This window comes from Equus asinus, chromosome 19, assembly GCF_041296235.1.
Source record: "Equus asinus isolate D_3611 breed Donkey chromosome 19, EquAss-T2T_v2, whole genome shotgun sequence".
Classification (NCBI taxonomy): domain Eukaryota; kingdom Metazoa; phylum Chordata; class Mammalia; order Perissodactyla; family Equidae; genus Equus; species Equus asinus.
Window position 1 is genome coordinate 14,960,112 of NC_091808.1, and position 24,897 is coordinate 14,985,008.

The 24,897-nt window shown below is 39.2% G+C and overlaps 1 protein-coding gene across 2 annotated transcripts in view; it reads left to right on the forward strand.

Moving 5' to 3' along the window:
- Window positions 1-364: 364 nt before the first annotated feature.
- CUL3 (cullin 3) overlaps window positions 365-24,897 on the forward strand; it is a 91,198-nt gene continuing 66,665 nt past the window's right edge. The window contains exons 1-3 of one of the 2 annotated variants that reach the window (XM_070489647.1): window positions 365-624; window positions 728-912; window positions 21,064-21,261. In XM_070489647.1, the coding sequence (XP_070345748.1) occupies window positions 847-912; window positions 21,064-21,261 (264 nt within the window). In that variant the 5' untranslated portion in view covers window positions 365-624; window positions 728-846. Of the gene's footprint in view, window positions 625-706; window positions 913-21,063; window positions 21,262-24,897 lie in introns of those variants that run through there. The other variant, XM_044751292.2, reaches the window with a different exon arrangement.

The window sequence follows — 24,897 nt, forward strand, 5'->3', positions numbered from 1 at the left end:
GCCTCCTTGCGTGCCAGCCCAGCCCAGCCGGACCCAGCCCACTACAGTCCAGCTCTCCGAACTTCCCCCGCCCACTCCGTCCACGTGACCAGGACGCCCCCCCCCCCCCCCGCCCCCGCTCCGCTCTCCACCAATCAGCTGCCACCTCCGCCCAGAGCCGGTCTCCAGAGCTCCCCTTTCAAAAAGGCAGTTTACTCCTCCCGCCCTCAGCCACGCCCCTTTCCCACCTCCCCGCCCCGCTGGCCCCGCCCACTTCCCCAACTCCCCGTTCCCTTCCTCCCCTCCCGTGGTCCCCTCCCGCTCCCCGGCTTCGCCCCGCCCCGCCCGGGGCCGCGCGCTCGGCGTCTTCTCGCGAGATCTGAGCGTCCCCGCCGCGGCCGCCCGTCTCCCCTCCCGTCCTCCCACCCCCCCCTTCCCCCAATCTCTCCACTCTACGGCTCTCCTCCCTCCCTCCTCCCCCCTCCACCCTCTGGGCCGGATCTCGTCTCGCTGAGGCGGAGGAGGAGAAGGAGGAGGAGGACGTTCGGCCTGCGCAGTGAGATGTTTGTCCGTCGCCGCCGCCGCCGCCATCGCGGAGGAGCGCGATAAAGGGAGCCGAGCCGGGCGCGAGGGGGACCCCGCGGAGCCGCCGCGCCAGCGCAGCCCCCAGCCGAGCCCGAGCCGCCGGAGCCCGAGCCGCCGCCGCCCCCGCCGCGGCCGCCCAGGGGCCGGCCAGCTCCCAGCCCAGCCCGGGGGCCGCGCCGCCGCCGCCCCCAGCGTCGCCCCTCGCCCGCCCGCCCGCCTTAAATGTGACACCGGCGCCTCGGAGTGCGACCCGAAGCAGCCGCCGGGGAGGGGACGAGCACCATGTCGAATCTGAGCAAAGGCACGGGCAGCCGGAAGGACACCAAGATGCGGATCCGGGCCTTTCCGGTGAGTCTCTCGTCGGCGCCGGGGACCCCGGGGCCGGGGGCCCGGCCGAGAGCCGCACGCTAGGCCGGGGCTGAACTCCCCCAACAGGCCGCAGGCCCGGCCTCCCCTCCCCCACGCCGCCGGCCGCGGGGCGCGAGCCTTCCCGGCAACGGGGCGCCGCGGGGCCCCGGCGCGGCCGCCTCCCGGGCCGTTCCCCGCGCCCCCGCCCGGAGCTCGCCTCCCGCCGGCCCGCGGGCGGCGGCTGCGGCCGGGCCCCTCGCCGGTCCCAACACCTCCCCGCGCCCCGGGCTGTAGGCCCGATCCCCAGCGCTCCGCTCCCTGCCGGCTGCCCCGGACTCCCGGCCCTGCAGCGGCGGGGACTGTCCAAGTCCTTGTATGGGGCGTGTGTGTAACTTTTCACGTGTGGTTTCGCTGCGGTTTGAAAAATAACCCAGCCCAAGAGACGGCCAACCAAACCTTGAGAATGATGGAGGGGACTGTCCTCTCTTTCTCTCTTCCCTTTCTCGGAGAGGTTTCTGCCACCAGCCTACCCCCGACGCAGTGACAGGGGTTCCACGTAATGCTCGATAGTAATGTATCAGTAACATCGGTGTATTTATGGCATCTTTCATCCACTAGCTTCCAAAGCGCTTGCCCAACTCTGCTGGGCAGGAATCGCCTCACCACTCATAGGGGAAGCAAGAGAGAGCAAATTGGACAATCGGTTCTTTCTTTCTTAGCCCTGGAAGCCCGAGGAATGAGTAGTCCCCATCCTGAGTTGCTTTACTGTATAGGTTTTAGTGACAGCAAACGTATTCTGTTTGGAAACTTTTTCTTTTTTAGCATTACGTTGAGTCATATGCTTGCGGTGTTTAGTGCATAGGGTATAACTTCGGATGTCATATCTGATTCAAATAGCCAATGGCAAGCAATTAAAGTGTGCTGTTGTAACAGAGAAACTGGACATACTTGCTCGTGTCGCTACAGTAACAGGTCTACGTCAAGACAGACAAACTAGCAATTGAACAGAAAATTTTAAAACAGTAAAACCAGAGAAAGGTCTTGGGTTTCCTTTCTTAGAATCATAAACATAGTGTGTGAGGGGGCCAAAGAGGGAGTTTGTACTCACTTTTTAAAGCATGCCTTTTCTAAAGTGTAGTTTGCAGTGAGGAAAGGCTTATTAATGTAGTTATCCTAGTTGTGTAAGAAATGACCCAGAGAACTTGAGGACCTCTCTGAATTTTTAAAATTCAAAAGAAAAGAATACATCTGGTGCAGAATTTTGAAGTTGTTGTAACATAAATACTAATGTCGATGTGTAGAGACTTTTGGCTTCATGTAAATAAAGCTAGGATATACTCAGGAGTTAAGTATTTTGATACTGATGAAAGGGATTTAGAATTTTTTCTTAAGTAAATGTGAGAAACTACAAAGAAAGTTAGAAATGGTGGCAAAAGAGCACCAGTGAAGTTCACTAGCCTGTTTTCCCTTATAGTGGAACCAGAGCTCGGTTTATGACTTTTCGAGTAATGTAGTTTTCCTGCTGAATCAGTTCTGACCATTTTTAGCAGAATTGGAATAGTTTTCTGCAGCAGATTTTCTGGGGAAGGTTTGCTATTCTTGAAGTCTGAGTTCTAATTCAGATTTATTACTAAAATGTGGACTCGCTCACATTTGACATCAACTCACTTATTTTAGTATTCTCATTAACCAGTTGTACCTGTATCTATGTGATCAACTCTCTGATCTCTTTAGGTTTGCCTGTTCCTACCTGTTCTCCCATTCCTTCCATCATTCAACAAATACTGAGTACTGTGTGCCAGGTAGTGTTCGAGGACCTTGGGAGTTGTCTGTATAGCTTGAAAGACCAAGAACCCTGCTTTCTGCATCTTGTATTGTTGGGAGGAAGGGGTGGGAGAGAATTTCTTTAGCTGAAAAGTATACTTTGATAGGTTAGCATGTAGCACTGCAACTGATTATTTTAAAGTAGTGTTATGGTTATGAGCTAATTTGGACCCTTTCTGTTGATAACTTGTTGGCTAAGTTTTTCTAAAATCCTTGAATGAAGTTACAAATATTAAACTAGTGTTTGACATTTAGTAGTTAATATCTGCTGATTTTTCAAAGCGTAAGAAATTTTCATTATTTCATAAGTATTGACATCATTTATAAGTAGTTCTCACTCAAAAGAACTATTATATCTTTTAATATGTAAATTTTTAAGTCGTAGTTCCTTGAGCCTTCCTTAAGGATAGATATGTGCCTCAGTGGTATGGTATTTCACTGACTTATCCTTTAGTAAATGTTTGAGTACTTAGAGATCTTGAAGAAATTTTTCTTTCTTCCAGGTTAGCAATCTTTTACATGACTGTAGTCTGCATGGATTGTTAGTCAGAAGTAGTAAATGTATAGTATTCTATAAAGAAAAAATATTGTTTGTGTATACCTATGTACATATAGCTATTGTATTTTACTTTACCATTTGGCTATATAGTTAGCCATAATTTAAAGGAAGTTGTAGTTTAACCAAAGGTCTCGAGCGCTCATTTCAGATTCTGTTTTATAAAATGGATGTGTAAAAATATATTTTGGGATTGTTTTGTTTTCATTGCAAAATAGAGTGGTACGTGAACTTACAGGATATTTTATAGATGTGTAAGCCTGCTGCAGATATAGTCTCATCAATAAAACCAGGTTCTTTCTAGTGTTTTGACTGCATATTTTAAGTGTGCCTTCATCATTGTTCACAAGAGTAAAAGTTACGCCATCCCACAGTCTTATGCACAGTTTGCATTTTAAGGAGACTTTTTCATAAGATTTCAAGAGAAATTGGTTCCTTTTAAGATGGGAAACTGTAAGGAACTTCCTGTGTTTATAAATTGTTGATGGAGGAAAAGTTTATCCTAGTTTGTAAGCTTTCCTGCAGTGCACAATATATATGTCATTTCACATCTTTTTTTTTTGCTACCCAGTGTGGACAGCAAGGGCTGCAAAACTTTTTTAAGGAAGGAGGCTCTGGTTGTGAAACTCCTGGAGACTGTGGATTTGCACCAAAGAATGCTGCTCCAAGAAGTTTCTGCTCTTCTTGACTTGCTGTTGCTATGTGTCTCACTCCTGAGCTTTTGTTCCACTATGTAGGATTAGTTGCTCTCAGGTGAACCTTTTGTCCTTGTCTTTGAAAAGCCATTCCTCACCATCTGTACCATCCGGGGTTTTGTCCACGTGGGCTTGAAAAGCTTGATTGCATTGGTGGGGATATGTTTGAATGGAAATGTTGGCCTGTCCTCTGATTTGCTTTTCTTAGCTTAGCTTTCTGAGTTTAGGAGACATATTATGAAAGTGATTGTCATGAGAGTGTGATCTGGAAATGGCTTCAGTTATTAGTTTATAGAAGCATGCTAAATCGTGATGAAGAACCTCTGGTTGTGATGTCCACTCCGTAATTCTAGATGCGCTTCACAGAGCTCCGCCTGTATGGCATGGCTAGTAAATAATGTGGAGGTTATTGTTAGATGCAACCCGCAAAGTGACTGACGTTAGAAAGAGATGTTTAAGATCATTTGTGATGTCCTTAAGAGCACAAGAGTTTAACAACAAATAGGCACAGTTAATGTTTTTGTTGATCCTAGCTACAGTAATATTTGTCAGGATTGGGGGAACAGCTTTGATCTTTGTAAGAGGTTGCTCTTCCTTAGGGAAAGTAATTCTTGCCTAGAAATACGTGGATTATACATACTGGAAAGCTGAATAATCTTGCAAATCACGTAGGGCAGGGAATTTACTATAACTTTGTTTTTTATTATCTTGTATTTTCTTACATCTCTGTAAGAAGATTGCTGAGTGAGGTGTAACATTCATTAAAGTGTTCCTTACACTTAAACTGATTCTTTCTGTTTAATAGTTTTATGACAGCCAGCCATGTTGTAACTGTTACTACCTCTCTGGCTTTAGAAGTTGAAAAGTAAAAGCATAAGTGGTTATCTATAAGGTATTTATTTTGCATTATCTTCCTAGGTAGCAGTTCAGAGGAACCTGGAAAATTATTAGTACCAATGTTGAATTTGAAACTATTTTAGTAATATAGAATATCATGTGAGAATTTGGCCTTTTAAATAATACCTTAGTCACAAGGTTGATTCATTCAGACAAAATAGAGAAAGCTACATTTGTACATCATTCATTTAAATGTAGCTGATTAATAAAAGCATTTTTCTAGTTCAGGAAGATTATATAATTAAGACTAGAAAAAGTAGTATGCCTGCTCTTTGTATTATAAATTGAGAGACCTTAGAGAGAATTTTTTGTTATTATTTTCATTCAAGATTATCTGGATGTTCTTTAGCGGTTTTGTTAGATTTTTATAAAGGTTACTGGACAATTTGTAGTTTTAAATAATGCAGCTTTGAAAATAGTTCTTATTTGTCCATTGTAAAGTCAGCAAAAAAGGGAAAGGTGTTACTTGTAAGGAAAAAAAATCACTGAGATAAAATATGCATTAGAATTAATGTGTATCAGTGTGCTGTGAAAACTGTTCAGTCACAGTCTGTCAAAGCAATGAGTTCATTTTAGTAGCTTTTCTAATTATAAAAGTGATGCATATTCATGATAGAAAACTTAATAAATACCTAAATTTATAAATAAGGAAATAAAAATCACCTGCCACTTGGAAAATTAGCATTTTGATGTGTTTCGTTTAATCTTTCTCATACCCACATGAGAACACAGTAAAATTGAGGTACTATACCATTTTATATACTGCCTTTTAAAAAGTATATCATCTTACTTTATATCTATTTCCATGTTAAATATATTGAAAGCATGATTTTCAATGACTGTGTGATACTCGACAGTATCTCAGTTTGCTTAACCATTTCCTACTGCTAGGTATTTTGATTGATTCCAGTGAATCCATATTTTCTCTATTATAAATAATGCAACTGTGACTATTTAGGCACATAAACATTTGAGCCCATCTATGATTATGGAATTACTGGGCTAAACATAATTGATATATATAAATTGACCTCCAGAGAGCTAGTAATAATAATAGCTAAAACTTATTGAATGCTTATGTGCCATGAACTCTGCTCTGTGCTTCACATGTGTAAACATTTAATTTACACGAATCTATAGAATACCATATTACCTATTTTACAAATGAGGCCTTGAGAGGTTACGGTCACTATGCTTGTAAGTGGCAGAGCTAGGATTCTAACCCAGGCCATCTGCCTCTAATGTAAACGCTCCTAAGAGTTAATTATACATTTTAAGGTTGTATTAGTTTAAGTTCTACTGTGTCGCAGTGTCTTAGCCAGCATATTATATCTTTAATTTCACAGGTGAAAAAGTAGTACTTTAAGTTGCATTTCTTTACCTACGTGTAAGAAAGAAACGATGGATAATCTGTAGGGAATTTTCATCTAGTTTTACATTAGAGTATTCAACGTATGTATTAGGAGTATGACTGAAAAGTACAGAGAGACTGCGGGCATAACAGTTAAGGGTGTGGGCTCTGGACTGCCAGAGTTTGAATGTCAGCTCCACCTCTTTCTAGCAGCGTTACCTTTAACAAGTTGCTTACCCTCTTCTGACTTACAATGGGATTACTAAGAGGACCTACCTTAGGGATTGTTGTGAGAGAAAGAAAATAGAGCATTAGAACAGTACCTAGCCTACAGTTAGCTGTTTTATTATACCGACATTTAGCCATGAGTATGCCACAGTTTAAAGATAAAAATTGAGTGTCATTTTTGCAAGTGATTATTTTGTAATACTATACACTTATTTTAGTAATGCTGCCATTTTTTGGTATAGTTTTGAGAACTTATATTTTGAAAGGACTGCAGGGTCAATTTGTGAACCACACTGAGAAATCCATCTCAAAGGATACAGGTTTGGAACCACTGGGGCACTTCACAAGAATGCTGCTGGCTCTTGGGGTTAGATTCAAAAGAGAAGTCCCAATGATGATTCTCACGTAATCATTGGAGTAAGTATGTAACCTCTCCAGTTAATTTTACTGAAGGAGTAAACACTCGTTTGGTGTGTGCATTCTAATAGGTACATTAGATGTTTATCTAAAAATATATTGTTTTTCTTGCACTGTCCTTACTTTTTTCCCCTCCTTTTCTCTTCGCATCCTCCTTTTTTTGTTTCACTCGTGAACTAGGTTATGGTCCCTTCCCAAAGCTTATTCCAGACACACTTTTGAACCACAAAGCACTTAGCATAGTGTTAGACACGGTATGTGGGTGGTTAATGAATGGTTGATTAAATGAGAAACTAGTCCTTTAGGCCCAACCATAGTACGTGATTGATTAATTAGGTAAGTTGATTGAAGTAGGACAGTAGTCCCCCCTTTATGGGGGATACATTCCAAGACCCCCACTCGATGTCTGAAACCTTGGTTAGTTTCCAAACCGTATATATACTGTTTTTTCCTATACATACATACTTATGATAAAGTTTAATTTATAAATTAGGAACAGTAAGAGATTAACAACAATAACTTAGTTCTCTTTGGCATATCTGAATTTCCAGCATCACTCCTCTTGCACTTTGGGGCTGTTATTAAATAAAAGAAGGGTTACTTATTATAAGCACTGTGATACCCGACAGTCAGTCTGATAACCCAGGTGGCTACTAAGTGACTAACGGGTGGGTAGCAGATACAGTGTGGATACAGGTGGGCAAAGGGATGATTCACATCCAGAGCGGGAAGGAGCAGGATAGCGCAAAATTTCATCACGCTACTCAGAATGGTGCACAGTTTAAAACTTACGAATTGTTTATTTCTGGAATTTTCCATTTAATATTTTCAGACTGCAGTTGACCGTGGGTAACTGAAACCACGGAAGCGAAAGCATGGGTAAGGGGAGGACTACTGTACTTTGAAATGTTTGAACTCTTTGCAGCAATAGGTGAAGTCTTAAGATGTAGTGGGTCGTTAATGATCTTGTGGCGCTGTCCTTAGAAGGGTAGTCAGCCTAGTCTCCGGAAACAGTAATGTCTTGAAAATAAAGGTAGTATGATGCATTGGCAGTAACCTTGGATTGAGCATCGAAGACGTGACTCTGGTCCAGTCTTTTCTATTTACGAGCTTAACTCCACATTTTACTCCCCCACCGTGACTCCTTCCTCCCAGCCTGGTCAGTCAACTGTACACTCTGATCCCCTACTTCATTGCAGATTGACTCTCCCTATCCTCAGCCTGTTCTCAGAATTCTTTGCTGCCTTTGCATCTGAAACCTGGCTTTGCCCTGAGGATACAGGCTTATCTTCTTGAATTGAGGTATCTGTTTTCCTTATAATCCTTGAATAATTTGGCCCAGATGCCATTTATTGCCACATCCATCATCCTCTTTTGTGGCTCAGGCTTCTGTGAACTATTCTTTTGAGACTACCCTCTGACCATCTCCTAACTTCTTAGAAATGCTCCCTCAGTCATTGAAGACTTTAATACCTCCTTCACAGAGGTTCTCTCTCGTTGAGATCTTAACTTTATCCAATGCATGTGGGCATAGTCATTCATTTATTAAATTTAAAGTATATTTATTGTCTGTTGCTACCAGGAGTCAGGCCTTAGATATAGTGATCCAACAAACGGCCTCTTCTGTGTTGTAGTGATCTCCACCCTGTCTCGGAGCTTGTCCTCCCGCTACTTTAGAAATCAGAAACTCCGATACTGCATTCTAACCTAGCTCCCCTCCATTTGTTAGATGGAGGACTTGAGCAGATCACGTAACCTCTGCCTGTTTCCTCTTTTGTAAAAAGGAGAAAACAGTAGTACCTACTGCATAAGGTTGTTATAAGGATAGTGTTAATTCACGTAAAGCTCTTAGGGTAGTGCCTGGCACATAGTAAGCGTTATAAATAAATACAAGCTGCTGTTGTTATTTGATTATTCTATCCTACTTGTTGCTTGTTTCCTTCTTCCGTTAATGTGCTCTTGGATCTCAAGAAGACCCCTTCCTTCTCTTAAGCTGTGGTGACTTATTAGTTACCCTTTCTTTTCTACTGCCTCCCCAGGGCAAGGCCAGAAATATCAGCAAAAAGCATCTTGGGTCATTCCACCCATGTGTCTTCACTGCTCAAGGTTTTTAGGCTACTGTGCGCTTCTGGAGAAAATTGCAAGACAGTGGTCTCTAACTTAGATGGGTTCTCTGTGCCTCTGGGCATTTTTTTTTATGTCCCTGGTAAGCTACCTCTCCCCTTCCCTGCATGAGCCATTCTAAACTTTAATCGCTATCCCTACTCTTTATTGAGAATTCCCTTATCTCTCTTCAAGAAATTTAACTACTGCTTCACTGTGACAACTAATGTTATTTTGAGTAAGATCCTTCAGCTTTCTTCCTTTTCCATTATCTTCTATTAGAAAGCATTTCTTCATTTTTTTAAAAGTCAGTTTTAAGGTTGAAAATATAATTAAATAAAACGTCTTAATGTGACTTTCATTCAGTTTAGTAGTTGTAATCATTGAGAACAGAATGGACCCAAATTTGCTTTTCAAATGAGAAAGGCTACTGCTAAGCAAATGAATAAAGACTTCAAAGGGACATCTTTACCTACTTTAAGAAAATACAAGATTCCTTGGAGATACTGTTCTAGAAAAGCAAGCCATCATTGCTAAGAGCTTCACCATACTGATGCAAGTCCTTCTTATCTAAAGCAGCTGTTAACTGAGCAACCCTTAGCCTCTTCTATCTGCCCTATCCTCTTGAAAGTAATCATGAAAATTCTTTCTCCTTTTTAATTCCCAATTCATTAATAGTGTGAAAATTTGCTTTATGAGGTTAGTAAGTACAGTTGTTGTATGTCTACCTTGTGTTAAGCTCGTTTTAGGTGCTTTGAACTATAACTATCACAAATCCTCACAACAATCTTAAGTTTGGATGTTGTTAGTCCTGTTTTAAATCTTATCCAGGGCTCAGAGAGATCTAGTAAAATGTATATTACATTTATACCTAGGAAACGGCAGAGCTGGGATTCAGATTTCAGGTATGTCTGACTCAAAAGTTCATGTTCTTTCCATTATACCACACTACCTAAGAATTTGCTAGATTCTGAAGTATTTCCTTTCTTTATAGGAATATATTGGAAAATTAATTCTAAGCTTGCCATTTACATTATTAGCCAGGAGCAGATCCAGGGGCCCTGAAGCTCATACAACGCAGTTCTTTCTTTATGAAAAGAATTCAGAATTGGGTTCTAGGCCTTGGAAGAAGCTTTTGCAAGCTTAAGCCTCAGTAGATTCAAGATAAATGCACCTCTTGCAAGAGATTAAAAGTTATAAAAACTTTGAATCGATGGAAGTATATATTGGTCAGTAAAATTTGAGTATATAGGGGCCGGCCTGGTGGCACAGCGGTTCAGTTCTCACGTTCTCACCCGTGGTGTGGACATGGCACCGCTTGGCAAGCCATGCTGTAGTAGGCGTCCCACATATGAAGTAGAGGAAGATGGGCGCGGATGTTAGCTCAGGGCCAGTCTTCCTCAGCAAAAAAGAGGAGGATTGGCGGCAGATGTTAGGGCTAGTGTTCCTCGAAAAAAAAAAGAAAATCTTTAAAAAAAGAAAGAAAAAAGTGATTCCTTCAAGTTAGCATGTTTAGATACTTTTACTATCTTTAATTTTTTGTCTTTGAGAATATACTAAGAGGTAGGTTAACCAGTAAAATGAATTTTGAAACACAAACAGCAGATACTTTAAAATAATTCACTTTTCTTCATGGTATATGCAAATGAGACGTGAAAGAAGTATATATTTTTTGATGAACGCTATCACTAGCTGAATAAACAAGTAATTTATTTGCTCCTATTTGTATTCATATTTTAATTTTTAAAAGCTAAAAGAGACTTTAGAGAAAATCTGTTCTAATCTTACTTAATAGATGAGGAAATGGAGAACTGGGGAGGGTGATTTACCCAAGGGATACGGTCATGACTGGAGTTTATGGAAGAACCGTGATTTCCGGTTAGAAGCTCTTTTCTCTAGACCAAACCGAAATAAGCATATAGCCATAGTAATTTAGTGTTAACATTAGCCTGTTCAGTTATAAAATTATTTGTTAATATTGAATACATAATATTGAGGTGATTTGAGTTGACATGGTATAATGGAAGGACAGTAGTTTAGGACTCTTTAGATTCCTTCATAGCTCTAACTAGCTGTGTGATCTTGGATAAACCACTTGGCCTAAGTTTCCTCATTTGTAAAATGAAGAGATTTTTAATTTGGAGTTATCTTAGGCTCATTCTAACTCTTTTCAGTAAAGGCAGCATATTTATTCCTAACTGTAGGAACTGAGTGCTAGTATATTCTCCTGTGGCCTAAAACATTTTGTGTGATGTTGCAAACATCCACTTATGTTTTCAGCCTTAGAATTTTCCTTAAAATAAGAAAGGTGGATTTCGGTCATGATGCTTAAATCCTAATGTGAAGCAGTGGGAGGGTTAGCTGTCTTTTTGCATACTTACTTTTGTGTGAATTGGTAGTTTTAGACAAAGTTTGAGCATATTTGATATCAGGTTTTTGTAATTTTATGTGATGGGCCTTTTGCTTCATACCACTTTCGGTGATAGTCAGGCTCATTCAAAGACAAAGCTCACTGTAGCAATTTATGCTGTTGTACATGTTTTTTCCCCCTTCCTTTGGATTTTGTGTAGCTGATTCCAGTGTAAACTAATTTGTTATTGTCTTAGAGTTTATAGAGCTTTTACGTATTCTAATTTTAGAAAACCTGGGTTTACTCATTTCAAAGAAAAACCTTAGTGACTTAAGCTAAAGAGAAGAAAGTATTGTCACTTTTGATTTAAATTAATTTTAGAGTGTAGGATAAAAATACGGAACTCAAATTGTACTTAGATATGAAGTATTTTTCTCTCTGTAAGAGTACTACTAGTATTTTGTGATTCTATCCAAAATATATGATTCCTGCTTTCCTATTATTTCTGTTTTCCAGATGAATGTTTAAAGAGCAATTTTATACACAGGACCCTTTAATAGTAGTTTGAGATTTAATAGTATATTGGGAAATACAGCAAACGTTTAAAGTGTTGATCATATAGATGTAATAAGTAATTTTCTTAGTAGGGAAGGTCTCTAATTACAACGTTTGAAAAGTTCCAGTCAAGATGAATGTTGTATTCTCTGGATAAAATGTGTTTCAGGGTGCCCCAAAACATCTCTTTTTTCACCAGTGAAAACAGCACCAATAGTAGGACAATGACACTGTTCCTGCCTCAGTAAGAGTATTTGTGATTGCATCTTGCTTGTGATCGTCACACTATGAAATGTTACACATAGATCATTTTCATATATTGCTAAAGTCATTCACAGAGATATAACTGAAATAATATTGTTAATACTCTGAAGTCATTGTGAATTTCATGGACTTTTGTAGGCTAATCTGAAGTTGGACCCTGTGTCTTTGAAAAAAATTATTCCAAATTTTCAAGTTGATTTTTGAACAGCCTGCTCCTATTGAGGACAGAAATGCAGATTATAATTGAACCCTTTTTTGATGATTTGCCTTTCTTATTATAAATGTTATTGTTCTATAATTTAATGATATTGGAGAGCAATTGAATGTGGATCAGACCTAGTTTGTGATTTCACAGAATTGTCCCAGGGTATTGTGCTTTTCTAATTGATAATCTTTTTCTCTCCTTCCTTGACATCAGTTACTGCTTTTGGCAGCACAATTTCACCCTCATCTAGTCTCCACTATACCAAAGAGAAACTAGTTAACCAAACAGTAGTAGTCTTTACATTCAAGTGTAAGTCATAGAGGAAGGCTATATATCTCTTCTGCGTAGTAAAGAAAGGAACAGATTTATTGAGCAAGTGCTGTGTGCCAGATGCTATCACAAACTTTCTTAATTGCCACACAGTACACCTTCTCCTCCCATTTCTCCTGCTACAAGCGGATGAGGAAAGTGAAGTTAGATACCTGTCCAAAGTCTGAGTGTGTCCCACTGGTCTGTTTTCCTCAAAGCTTGGATCTTTGGGTATATTTTTGATGAATGAGGTTGCTTAAAGATTAACTGATGGATAAATGGGATTATTGCAGATGCCATAGGTCATTGCATAGTCGTCATTCATCAAATAAGATTTATTAAGTATAACTGGACTGCATTCAAATCATATTTTTGAATGTCATCTAGGCATCATGCCGTGTATTATAAAGGATAAAATAAAAGAAGAGAGACTTTATATACTCTGAAGTGCTTACAGTCTGGGAGGGGGCTTCCTTACGTAATTTATGGGTTAGTTGTGTGCCATTCCTCAGATATTTGTACCAAAGCAACTTTTTTGAGACTGAAGCTCAAAATTAAGATGAAGCATTTTTCCTTGTTTATTTTTTTCTAGCTGCGTCATTCTGAATTGCCTGGAATTTCAAGTTCTCACCCTTTTCCCCCACCCACCCTGTTCTAAATTTCTTGTAGAAAATTATTCACAGGGGACTAAAGGCTTCTTGTCCTTTGTATATAAGTGGATGTGAAGAATCCAGTTCTCTTCATTTTAGTTTTAATTGGCTCATGCTGTAGTTCTCTCCAACTCTTAGTAATCACAGAACTTTCAAGATGTGTAAGTATATAATAGGCTGATGTCCTTTCAAAGTCATGGATTTTGAAGGTTGTTTTTATATCATTTGAGGTAATGGAGACGAAAAACCAGAGATGTTTGTGAAAGAAAATAGCGTTATTTTTGCTGTTGATAATTAGGGAATTGTAGTCTGAGTTGGGGAAAGATGGGGGGTGAAGGTCACTTTTACAAATTAAAGTCTTGATTTGGTTTTTAAAAGTCTCACTAACCATAAGCATTTAAGAATACTTAATTGTATCTTTCCTTTTAAAAAAGAGCTTTTGTTTCTTTTCCTGCTAAATGAATTTCCGTTCTTGCTGATCACTTTGTAACTTGAGCTTCTTGGGGAAGGATACTTATGCATCTAATAATTAGCAAACATTGAATGTTTATGTATATATGTAAATATGCATTTTATTTTATCACTGTTGTTTTGCTGAAGTATTGTCCCAAATGCCTTCCCTAAGTGTATTTGCAGTTACTGCATCCTCAGAAAATCAGTTTCATCAACGAGATTAAAATCCTGCTTGAATAACTTAGAATATTACTTTAAAAGAATATTACTGCTCTTTAAAAAAATGTGCGTAAAGTTAAGGTCTTTAAATTTTGTGACTCTGAATGAAGTATAGACTGATGTTTTTATGGTTAACATGCTGATGAGATTATTTAGTCCTTTTAACTTTTATTGACAGTTAATGTTGTGTTCTATATCAAGGATGGGTGAGTGAGAAATTGAAGTTCACTGATAACATAATTCTTTTGCCACTGTTGTTGATTTGTTCACTTGATGCCAAGACCAAAGCACATATATGTAGGACTCTGCACTTGAAGCCCGTTTCCGTTGGCAAATTGTTTTCGGACTCGTTTGATTTAGGGAAAGATTCTAGCTTATGGATCCTCTCCTGAAGGGTCTTTTCTGTCGACTGTTTTCATCTCAGTTAACATTTATCAATAAAATTCATGATTAAGCAGCCTTCTGAGGCATTTAGTTAGGTGAATGGGAAAATCTGAAAATACTACTCCATATATGGAATTTGAAAGTCTGTTGCTTTTGCATTATTGTACTTTATTTCTATTTGGAAAAGACATTTGATTATTTAAAAATTACATTCATTACTGTAGATAGGCACATTAAAATATTTTCTTCCATATTACTGTGCTTAGTGGTTCAAATCTTCATGTTTTCAAAATTGCATTAGTTTAATAGGTAAAATGATACTCATTCACCAAACATTTGTTTATGACTTTCCAAGTGGCACTGAAGAAAAATGCACAATCTCTTAAGTATCTTATAGTCTAGTGGAAGAAAACAACGCACAAATGTAATTACGAAGTAGTATGAGAATGTAGTGATACATATACGCTGAGTATTGTGAAAGAGCTTAGAAGGAGTCCTTAGCTTTGCTTGAGAAGGTTAGGGAAGGATTCCTGGAGGATGTGACACTTGAGCTGTGTTCAGAGGCTATGTGAAAAGTCAGAAGAGGCAGGAGAGGAGAGCATAAAGAAGACATGAGAGGGTAGGGACTGGGCGAGGTGGGACAGTGGGCCGGAATAACCATTGGTTTAATGTTGTCAGGGAATAAATGTAAGATAGGAAGTAGTGAATGGAAGGTGAAGTTAGAGAGGTTGGCACAGACTAGATCTTGAAGAGCGTTATGTTCCCTGTTAAAACACCCCGCACCCTGATCCCCGTTGATGACGAGAGCTGGGTTTTCAACAGGGGCATGATGCTCATGTGTTTATTTTAATGGTGATTTTTGAGGAAGATAGATTCCAGGAGGTTATTAGAATTCGTGATGGTTGGAAGGCTGTTGGAGTGATCTAGATGAAAGTTTTAGGATAATAGTATTCAGGATGAAAGAATGGGAACATATTTGAGAAATATTTGGGCCTCGTGTTAGTAGCACCCGATGATTGGATTGGAAGGGGATGAGGGAGAGGAAAGAAAAAAAGTTAAGGCTCATGCTTCTAGCTTGTATAACTAGGTGGTTTGTATTGCCGCTGCCGAATTAGAGAATACAGGAGGAAGATTTGGGTGGGTTTGGAGAGTGAGTTTACCAGGGATTTTGGACATAAGTTTGATCTGTGTCTGCAGCATTTGGTTGGAGATGTCTAGCAGGTAGTAGAATACAGTAGTTTTAGGCTTTGGGGGAACATGTAGGTGGCAATATAGATTTGGGAGCAATTTACATATAAGCCAATAATTCATCTTTGAGATATGGGCTAGACTTCTTGGGAAATCTGATTAAGAGCTAGAGACTAATTATCCAGAAAAGAAGAGCACACACATTGTATTTCCAAGATTGTATGTACAGTTTTAGAAGGCTCTGGAATCCCTTGCCAGTCTAGAGTCTTAACAGATTTTAGAACCCTAGATGTGTGGGTAGTAGTTGTAACCATGATAATGAGTGAAAATGCATAGGGCCCCAGTAGAAATGGGAACAGCTAAGGGCAGAGCCCTGGGGATTAAAACGATTTAAATGGCATTGGAAGGATAGGAGAGGTGAAGTAGGGGAATACCATTTCTGAAAGAAGGCCACACTATTACTGACTAGCATTTGCATAGTTGTACTCTTAAGTGCTTTTGTTTTAGCTCTTATCTATTTATTTGCTAAGCTTGAAAAGATGTATTTCTTTCTGACATTTGATGCCCATAGATGAGAATTCACAAGATTCTATCACTGGGTGCTTTTGTTAGTTGACATGTGAGGGATTATACTGTGCCCACTGACATTCTCATTTAATTTCGTGATGGGCCTTTGAGATGGATACTGTTATTAAACCCACTTTACAAGTAAGGACATAAAGGCGTCTCCATGGCTTGTGAATTTAGCAAAGCTGTGACACAAATCCAGTTCTGTTGAACACAAAACCTATGTTCTCTACCATCCTCTGTTTACCAAGATAACCAGTGACTCACACTGTGCTTTCACTTTACTGTATGAGCATGGTGGAATGTGAGGTGAGTCCAATGATTTGGACATATGTGAGTTCTAACCCCAGCTCTGTGATTTGGGTAAATCATTTAATCTCTGGGTCTATTTTCTTCTCGTTGTTTGAAAATTTTTATATTCAAGAAGTCACTAGAAGAAACCTTGTTGTCCTGTGGCTTCGTCTTTGCTCTGTCTATAAAGCATGATACTGAGGAAAATACCACGTACGATCTTAGATTATAAAACAACTCGATTTGTGTATGTGAGAAGCGATCCTTTTATAATGTGAGAGTGTTTGTACAATATTTGAAGCCTCTTGGTGTATATCTTTAAAATTCTTTAGTTCCTAATAGAAAATTCAGTAATTTGCGCTGGGTAGAGACCTTTTTGTATGTTTTCTAGCTTTCATAGGATCTTATGTTACAGAGCCTGAAAAGATCATTTGAAGTTTTGCTAAATTATTAGCAGTATAGTTATCTCTAGAGTCCATACTAACTTTGTTCTTTCTTTTTCTTTTTTTTTTTTTTGAGGAAGATTAGCCCTGAGCTAACTAGTGCCAATTCTCCTCTTTTTGCTGAGGAAGACTGGCCCTGAGCTAACATCCGTGTCCATCTTCCTCTACTTTATATATGGGACGCCTACCACAGCGTGGCTTGCCAAGTGGTGCCATGTCTGCACCCGGGATCCGAACCGGCGAACCCGGGCCTCTGAAGCGGAACATGCGCACTTAACGGCTGCGCTGCTGGGCTGGCCCCTTGTTCTTTCTTTGAAATTGTTCTGAATGTTCTGCTTTACATGTTTGTTATTTAATGTGAAGGGATGGTGTCTTAGCTTTATTATAACCTCTGCATGTGCTGTCAGCAGACTAAAACCACATTACACATGCATGGAGTATTTGAGGCCATCATTACCATATGGGCTTGTATCTTTTATTTGTGAAAAGTTGTAAGTAGCCCCATATTATTTATATTTATATGGAAGGCATCCCATGTATCAGGATATCTGATAAAAATAACAGTTTAGATGTAATAGTAAATTCTTTTAAGGCCATTTCAGAAAAATCTCTGATAGACCTGGGATTTGAATATTTGAATAACAGGAAAGAAGTTGTTCTGTTAAAGAGTTCCTTTTTAAACTCTCCAGAAAAGATTAGAATAGTAAGACTCAGTTTGAGTCATCTGCTGGACAATCCTCTTGAGTGAGAGTTGATTTTATTGCTCGGGTGACTGAAAGAACTATTTGCCTACCTGCTGCTTCCTCTTTCACCTTCACACCCACTGGACTTGGCTTAGAGAGAGTTTTTTTTTTTTTAACCACTTTATTGAGGTATGATTGACACAAAAAGCTGTACATATGTAACGTATGCAACTTGATGAGTTTGAAGGTAAATATTCACCTCTGAAACCATCACCACAATCTATGCAATAAATGTATCCATCACGTCCAAAACCTTCTTCCTCCCCTCTTTGGAGAGGGTTCTGTTAGCTCAGTAATTTCTATCCAGTTCAGGTCAGATGTGTGTGTGAAGCTGATGCGTAATTGTTGTGATGTTTCCCAGGTCGAGAATGCAGAATTTATAGGTTTTCTGTGGCGTAAAAAGGACCCCCTAGTCAGAGATTAGCCGAAAATCAACAAGTCAACAAGTATAAGTGACTGTTATCTGTTAGGTACTATTTTACTGGCCCGCCTTCACAGGGCTGACATTTGTCTGGGAGGAGGGAGGCCAGGAAAAGAAATAAGGAATCTGGGGTTGGAATTTGGGGGTCACTAGTAGGAAGAGGCTGCTATTTTAAATGGAGTGGGCATTAAAGCTTCATTTTAAGGTGACAGTTGAGCAGTTTTGAAGTTTGATAAGTAAATGAGCCATGCAGGTATCGGGGGAAGAACATTTCAGACAGATACTGTTAGCAGACCTAACACCTTGAAGTGAACTTGCTTGACTGATCCAAGGAATAGCAAGGAGGCTGGTGCCATTGGAGCAGAGTGAATAAGGAGGAGGAACAGATGAAGCCAGAGAGATGTGATCAGATCGAGTAAGGCTTTCTAGGGTAGTGTAAGGACTTTGACTTTAGCTCCAAGAGAAGTGAGGAGTCACTTGAGGATTGTGAGCAGATGAGTGACATGATTTGATTTATGTTTTCAGAAGATGTAAGTTGTTCATTGTTCTTAGGGCACAGCACACTCTCGTTGGCCCATGCAAGGTCCCTCTGTTACTTCTTTTCCCTTTCATTTTTTTCCTCTGCCCTTCAGTGCTGATGCCTGTACCCTGTCGTCTCCCCATCCCCTGTCATGGGCCAGCACTCTAGTATTTTTGATGTAGGTCCTCACAACCTTGTAAAATGAGTTTTGTGTGCTTGCGTTTTTAAATTACATAAATAACATGGTATTTAAAAAAAAACAAACCAGGAAGAAGTCACTCTGCCTGCTCTATGATAGTGAGTCAAGAGCAGAAAGAGCAGGTAGGAGGCTGTTGCAGTAATTTGAGAGATGGTGGTGGTTTGGACTAGTCTAGGAGCACTGGAAGAGGTGAGAAGGAGTTAGATTCTGGGTACGTTTTGAAGGTAGAGACAACAGAATTTCCTCTTGGATTAGAAGTGAGGCGAGGAGTAAAGAGGATTACAAGCTTTTTGGCCTTGGCAACTGGAAGGATGGAGTGAACATTTGCTCAGTTGGAGAAGACTAGGGGAAGCAGATTTAAGGAAAAGATGAGGATTTTTGTTGTAGACTTGATAAATTTGAGATGCCTAATAGGCATTCAAGTAGAAACATTGATTAGGTAGCTGAATATATGACTCTGGTATTTAGGGTAGAGAGCCAAACAGTATACATTAAATTTTGAGGTTAACTTAAAGTCATAGGCAAGATCAACTTCACCTAAAAACTGAGTGTGGCTAGACAGGAGGTTCAGAACCTGAGGCTTAGAGTTGGAGGTTGTGGTGAAGAGTAAGAACCCGTAAGCCGATTGACAAATAGGAGCTAGTGGAACAGGAAGAAAAACAAGAGATTGTAGTACTTGGAAGGCAAGTGAGAGATCTGTTTCTCAGAGTGGGAATGATCAGCTCTTTTGCTTGCTGCCAGATAGGTCAAGTAGGACGAGGACTGAGACTCTGAGCATGAGATTTAGCAGTGTGGAAGCCACTGGTGACCTCGAGAGCAGTTTCAGTGAAATGGTAGAGATGAAAGCTTTATTAGTGTAGATTCAAGATATGATGGGGGAAATGGGACTTGGAGACAGTGAATGTAGACATCTCCTCCTCCTCCGCCCTGTGATTTTGCTGTAAATGGAAAAGAGGGAAATTCAGTGGTGCTGAAAGAGAAATATGTGAGGTTGTGAGGATTTGTTTGCTTTTAAGATGGGAAACTGATGATTTTGAATGCAGGTGGAAATTACCTGGCAGAGAGGAAAAAATTTGATGATGCTAGGAAGGGAAATTGCTAGAGGGAGGTCCTTGAGTAGGTGAGTTGGGATGGAATAAGAGCAGTGCTTGTTAAACTTCATTCTGTATACACCTCGGGTTCTTGTTAAAATGGCAGATTATGGTTCTGAGGTCTGGAGTGGGGCCTGAAATTCTGCATTTTTAACAAGTCTCTAGATGCCTTTGTTTCTGGTCCTTGCTCTGTAATTTGAGTGTAAGAACTTGGCACTTTGAGCATAAGAACTAGCAGATTATATTTGTATGCAAATCAGTTGGGTTAATGGACATGGTCGGAGTTTGTGCAGTGTCTGTCTCTTCAGGTTGTTTCTGTTTTCTTAGTGGAATAGGAAGGAAGTCATTATTGTAGAGTGAGGACAGAGGAGCTGGTGTAAAGTCCTCAAGGAGAGTAGAGTCAGTAGACTAGAAAAGTAGGATTGTGGGGTTGACTCAGGGCTCACTTGTGGTTAGTGGTTGTGAATTTAAACTGCGAGGGATCGAATATGGGTGCATGCGTGTTGTTCTTCATTTACTTTCAGCTACATGGGTGCAGGTGAGGAGTAGGTAGGCAGTTGGGCTTTAGAATGGCAAGTATTTTGGAGGGAGGAACAGAGGGGCAAGTGGTTTATGGGTGTATACAAGGTAGTTACAGATGATGGACCGTGGAATCTAAACTGGGAAAGGAAGGAAATGAGAGAATGCAAGGTTAAACAAAGAAAATGTGGGGGTTTTGTTTGTTTGTTTGTTTTGTTTTTAATTGCAGGTCTTCTCCCAATCTTTAATTTGCTAAGGAGCTCTGTAAATCTTCAGGAGAGGAAAACAGTGTTCACGTCCCCAATTTTTTTTAATCAAGGAACAGTTTCTGTCTCAGTATCTCTCTGAGCTTGTATTCTGTTAAATAAACTTAGGGAAAAGATGTCTTATACTTTGGCTAAAGCAAGTATTAATGTTAACCTCAGGGATTATGATTTTGTTTAAAGTGGATGGTTCTGCTCCAGATCAGAAAGGAGGGAGGTCTTAGAGGATTTAAAAAAAAATTGTTTCTGTCAGTTCTAAAAACTATTTTGAACTATATCCCTTTATTTCTGTTAAAACAGATTGTTAACATTGTTACCAAGTCATGCAGATTTATAATCATAGCCATATAATGTGAAATATTTACTTTATGGACAAATACAGACAGATATTCAACCATTGGTGTTTTTTTTTGTCTCTTTCTCTCTCTCTCTCTCGGATATTACAGATGACCATGGATGAAAAATATGTAAACAGCATTTGGGACCTTCTGAAAAATGCAATTCAAGAAATCCAGCGTAAGAATAACAGTGGTCTTAGTTTTGAGGAGCTCTATAGAAATGCATATACAATGGTTTTGCATAAACATGGAGAAAAACTCTACACTGGACTAAGAGAAGTTGTTACCGAACATCTCATAAATAAGGTATCCAACTTTAAAGGACTGTTGCTAACTATGTGCAATCCAGAAAATCCTTTATACTGTATTTTACTTTGACCAGAAGTATTACTTGTCAAGGCTTCAGGAAGCCTGTGGAAATAATAATCAATTAATGGTTGTATTTATTATAAAACCTCACTCAAAAGTTTAGCTAAATCAGAATTTTTGATAATTAAGGGAAGATGAAGTTTGTGATCTATAATAAATATATTCTCTGTAATAATTAAGGAAGCAAACTTTCAGTTATTTAGAAATATTTATTAATATGTTAAGGAAAAAGTAGTTATCTGTAATTAAAATGCTTAATCAGTCAGCCCATGTTAGCTTTCTCTACTTCCTCTAAGTGTTTAATAAAACTGCATTGTTTAAAAAAATATTGCCTAAGACTTTTCACCAGTTGAAAGTGACTTTATTCATTTTAACTGTTTTATTATGGTAAACATGAATTTTTTTAAAAAGATAAATTAGTAATGGGCTGTTTATAAACATTATAATAAAATGGTTCTTTGGTTCCAAAAAGATGTATTTGTTTTTTTAGAACAAATGTTTTCATAGAGCAGACTCTTCTACTGCAAGTATGTCTTGCTTTTAGATTGTCAGAGAAAATATAAAATACCACAGATAAATAAAACTTCCTGGAGTTTTTGTGTAGTATTAGGGTATTTGTTTTTTAAATTTTATTTTGAAAAAAAATGGAGAAGTTGCATCAGTAGTACAGTGATCTCTTGTATTGTGGATTCATCAGTTAAGATTTTGCCACATTTTTGCCAGTCTTTCTATTGATACCTATTATTACTATTATTGACATTATTATTGCTGAGCAATTAGAGAATGTTTTAGATTTATTTACCCTCTAATACTTGGGAATGTTTCTCCTAAGAGCAAGGAAATTCTCTTACTTAACCAAAGAACAACGTAGAAAATGAGGCAGTTTAACATTAATACTGTTATCTAATACAGTCCACATTCCAGTTCACCAGTGGTCCTCTGTAGCAGTGATGTCCTTTATAGCAGTTTGTTTTCTGATCCAGGATCCAATCCAGGGTCACACACTCAGTTCCTCAGCCTTTCTTTGTCTTTCAGCACATTGACATTTTTGAAGAGCATAGGTCAATTGTTTTGTAGATTGTCCCTCAGTTTTTGGTTTGTCTGATTGTTTCCTCATGACTAGTTTCAGGTTATGCATTTTTGGCAGGAATAATACATAAGTGATGTTGTGTCCTCAGTGCATCACATCAGGAGGCACATGATGTCAGTTTATCCCATTATTGGTGATGTTAACTTTGATCACTTGGTGTTCGCCAGATTTCTCCACTGTGAAGGTACCTTTTTTTCCCTTTGTAATTCATAAGTGATTTATTCAGAGATATTTTGAGACTGTATAAATATCCTGTTCCCCAAGAAACTTTTGTGTGATGGTTTAGCATCCATTGATGATTCTTGCATGAATCATTATTACTATGGTGGTTACAGAATAGTCACTTTCTATTTCTACTATTCCTTCTATAATTCCTTTCTCTAAAATGGAATTATATGAGCACATAGCTAGTAGCTCATAAAACAAGGTGATTGTGTTTTTCATGCAATCAGTAGTTTTTTGTTAAGTGCCTACTGTGCACAACTTTGTAGGAAAATACAGAGGATGTGAAGAGATATGATATATCCCTTCTTAGATTTGTTTTTACTCTGATGTGAGAGATGATACACTCATTCAGATAACAGTGTGAGGCATTATATAATTAAGTGGCAAGTGAGTTGTATAGGCAATAAATGGTTTAGGAATTCAAATGAGGAAGAGATTACCCTAGACTGTACGGTTTCATGGGAAAGGATCAAATTGAACTGAGCCGTGAAAAATTTGAGTTGTAAGTGAACATTGTGCAAGATATTCCAGGATGACAGTTGTCATGTGATTATACAGAGATAAACTGAGTACACTTAGGTGGTAAGTAGAGTTTGATTACGGTATATATAATAATTCATGGGGATTAGTGGATTATAGTGTTGCAAAGATAGTTTGGAGGTTTATTGGAGGTTTTTAAGTGAATGATAATGTGACAGTATTTTAAGATTTACGATGAGAATGATGTAAATGTAGAATTGGAGGGATGTTTGCTAGAAACAGGAGAAGACCTCTAAAAATCTGAGTAAGGTGACAGGCTAGAAGTACGTGGATGATGTCAGAAATTCTGAGGTTAGATTAGGTAGAATTTGGTTAGTGGGAGAATTAATGGTGCCACCAGTAGAAATATTGTGAAGTTGTAGTGGAAAACTGATTGGCAGTCGGTAGAGAAGATGATGAATTTTGTTTTAGATTATATTGGAAATTTTTATAGTTGGAAAGCACCTTAGAAATTATTTTACATGTGAGGAAACTTGAGTGTGAGATTGTAATAAGATGCTCAAGTAGAACTATCATATGTTTAGAAATACACAGATTAGAGCTTGGGCAGGAACTCAAAACTGGACATCAAAATTTGACATTTGGTAGCATATATTGAGGAATAACTGTTGGAATTCAGAGAACGAAAATCTCAGAGCTAGGGGATGAATCTTCAAAAGCAAACTATGGTAAGTAGGTGCAGGAAATGAAGAAGACTTATTTAAGAAGCTTGGCATCAAAAGAAAGAAGGAGAACAGTAGGGTGGAAGAGATTTCCTTGAATCTATTGAAGGAGCAGAAGACTGAAGCAACTGAGTTCCTGGATATGGAGGCAGTGTGGAATCGAGAACAATGGAGAAGTAAAGGGAGAAGAGGGGCACGTTCTCATTTGCTGGAGTTTTGATAGAGAATGATAGTAATGATCACATCTAACTTTTAATTAGCCTTTACTATGTGCTAGGTCCAGTTCTAGTGCATTTACATGTATTAACTTGGTTAATGGTCACAACCCAACCAGTCAGATACTGCTAATAGCTCTATTTTACAAGTGAAGAAATTGAGGTGCAGAGAATTGATTTTCCAAATGCATGTAGCTAGTAAGTGGGCCAGCTGGAACAGCATTCAAGCAGTGTGGCTTCAGGCTGAGTCTTTGACTTCACTAGAGCTCTGCCTCTGAGGCATTATAATGGATGGATCAAGATGCAATAAATATGCTGAAATTGAGGGTAAGTGAGGAGCTTCAAGTAAATTGGGTTGGTGTTTTTAAGCTATAGTCCTTTCAATTCTAGGTCCTGGTGTATTTATAATTAAAATGAAGGAGTTGGCAGTAATAGCTCTGTGATTCTTTAGTTCTTAAACTATTATGAATCTAACAACTAAGCCATGCATCTTCTGAAAATGAGGTGAAGAGACTTGGAGTAGCCCTTGTGGGGAATATACTAGGAATTGGCAAGTGAGGAAAAGAGCTCAGTGGGAGTTGGCCTGAATGTGTGATTTGTCATTTTTTTTTTTTTTTTTTTTTTCTGAAGCAGTGCTTTGCAGCTTGGGCACAGAAGCAGAAAAAACATCTGTAGTTATGTGCTATGGTCAAGAATTGACTCATCCAAAAAGTGAGGAGAGGAGGGGAGGCCAGAGTGTGAGGTCAGTGTTTAAGTGACTGATTTTTGGACTCTGAAACATGGTTAGGTAGAAATTGAAGTCATGTGAACAATAACTCTGTGCTAACTGTAAGAACTTCAG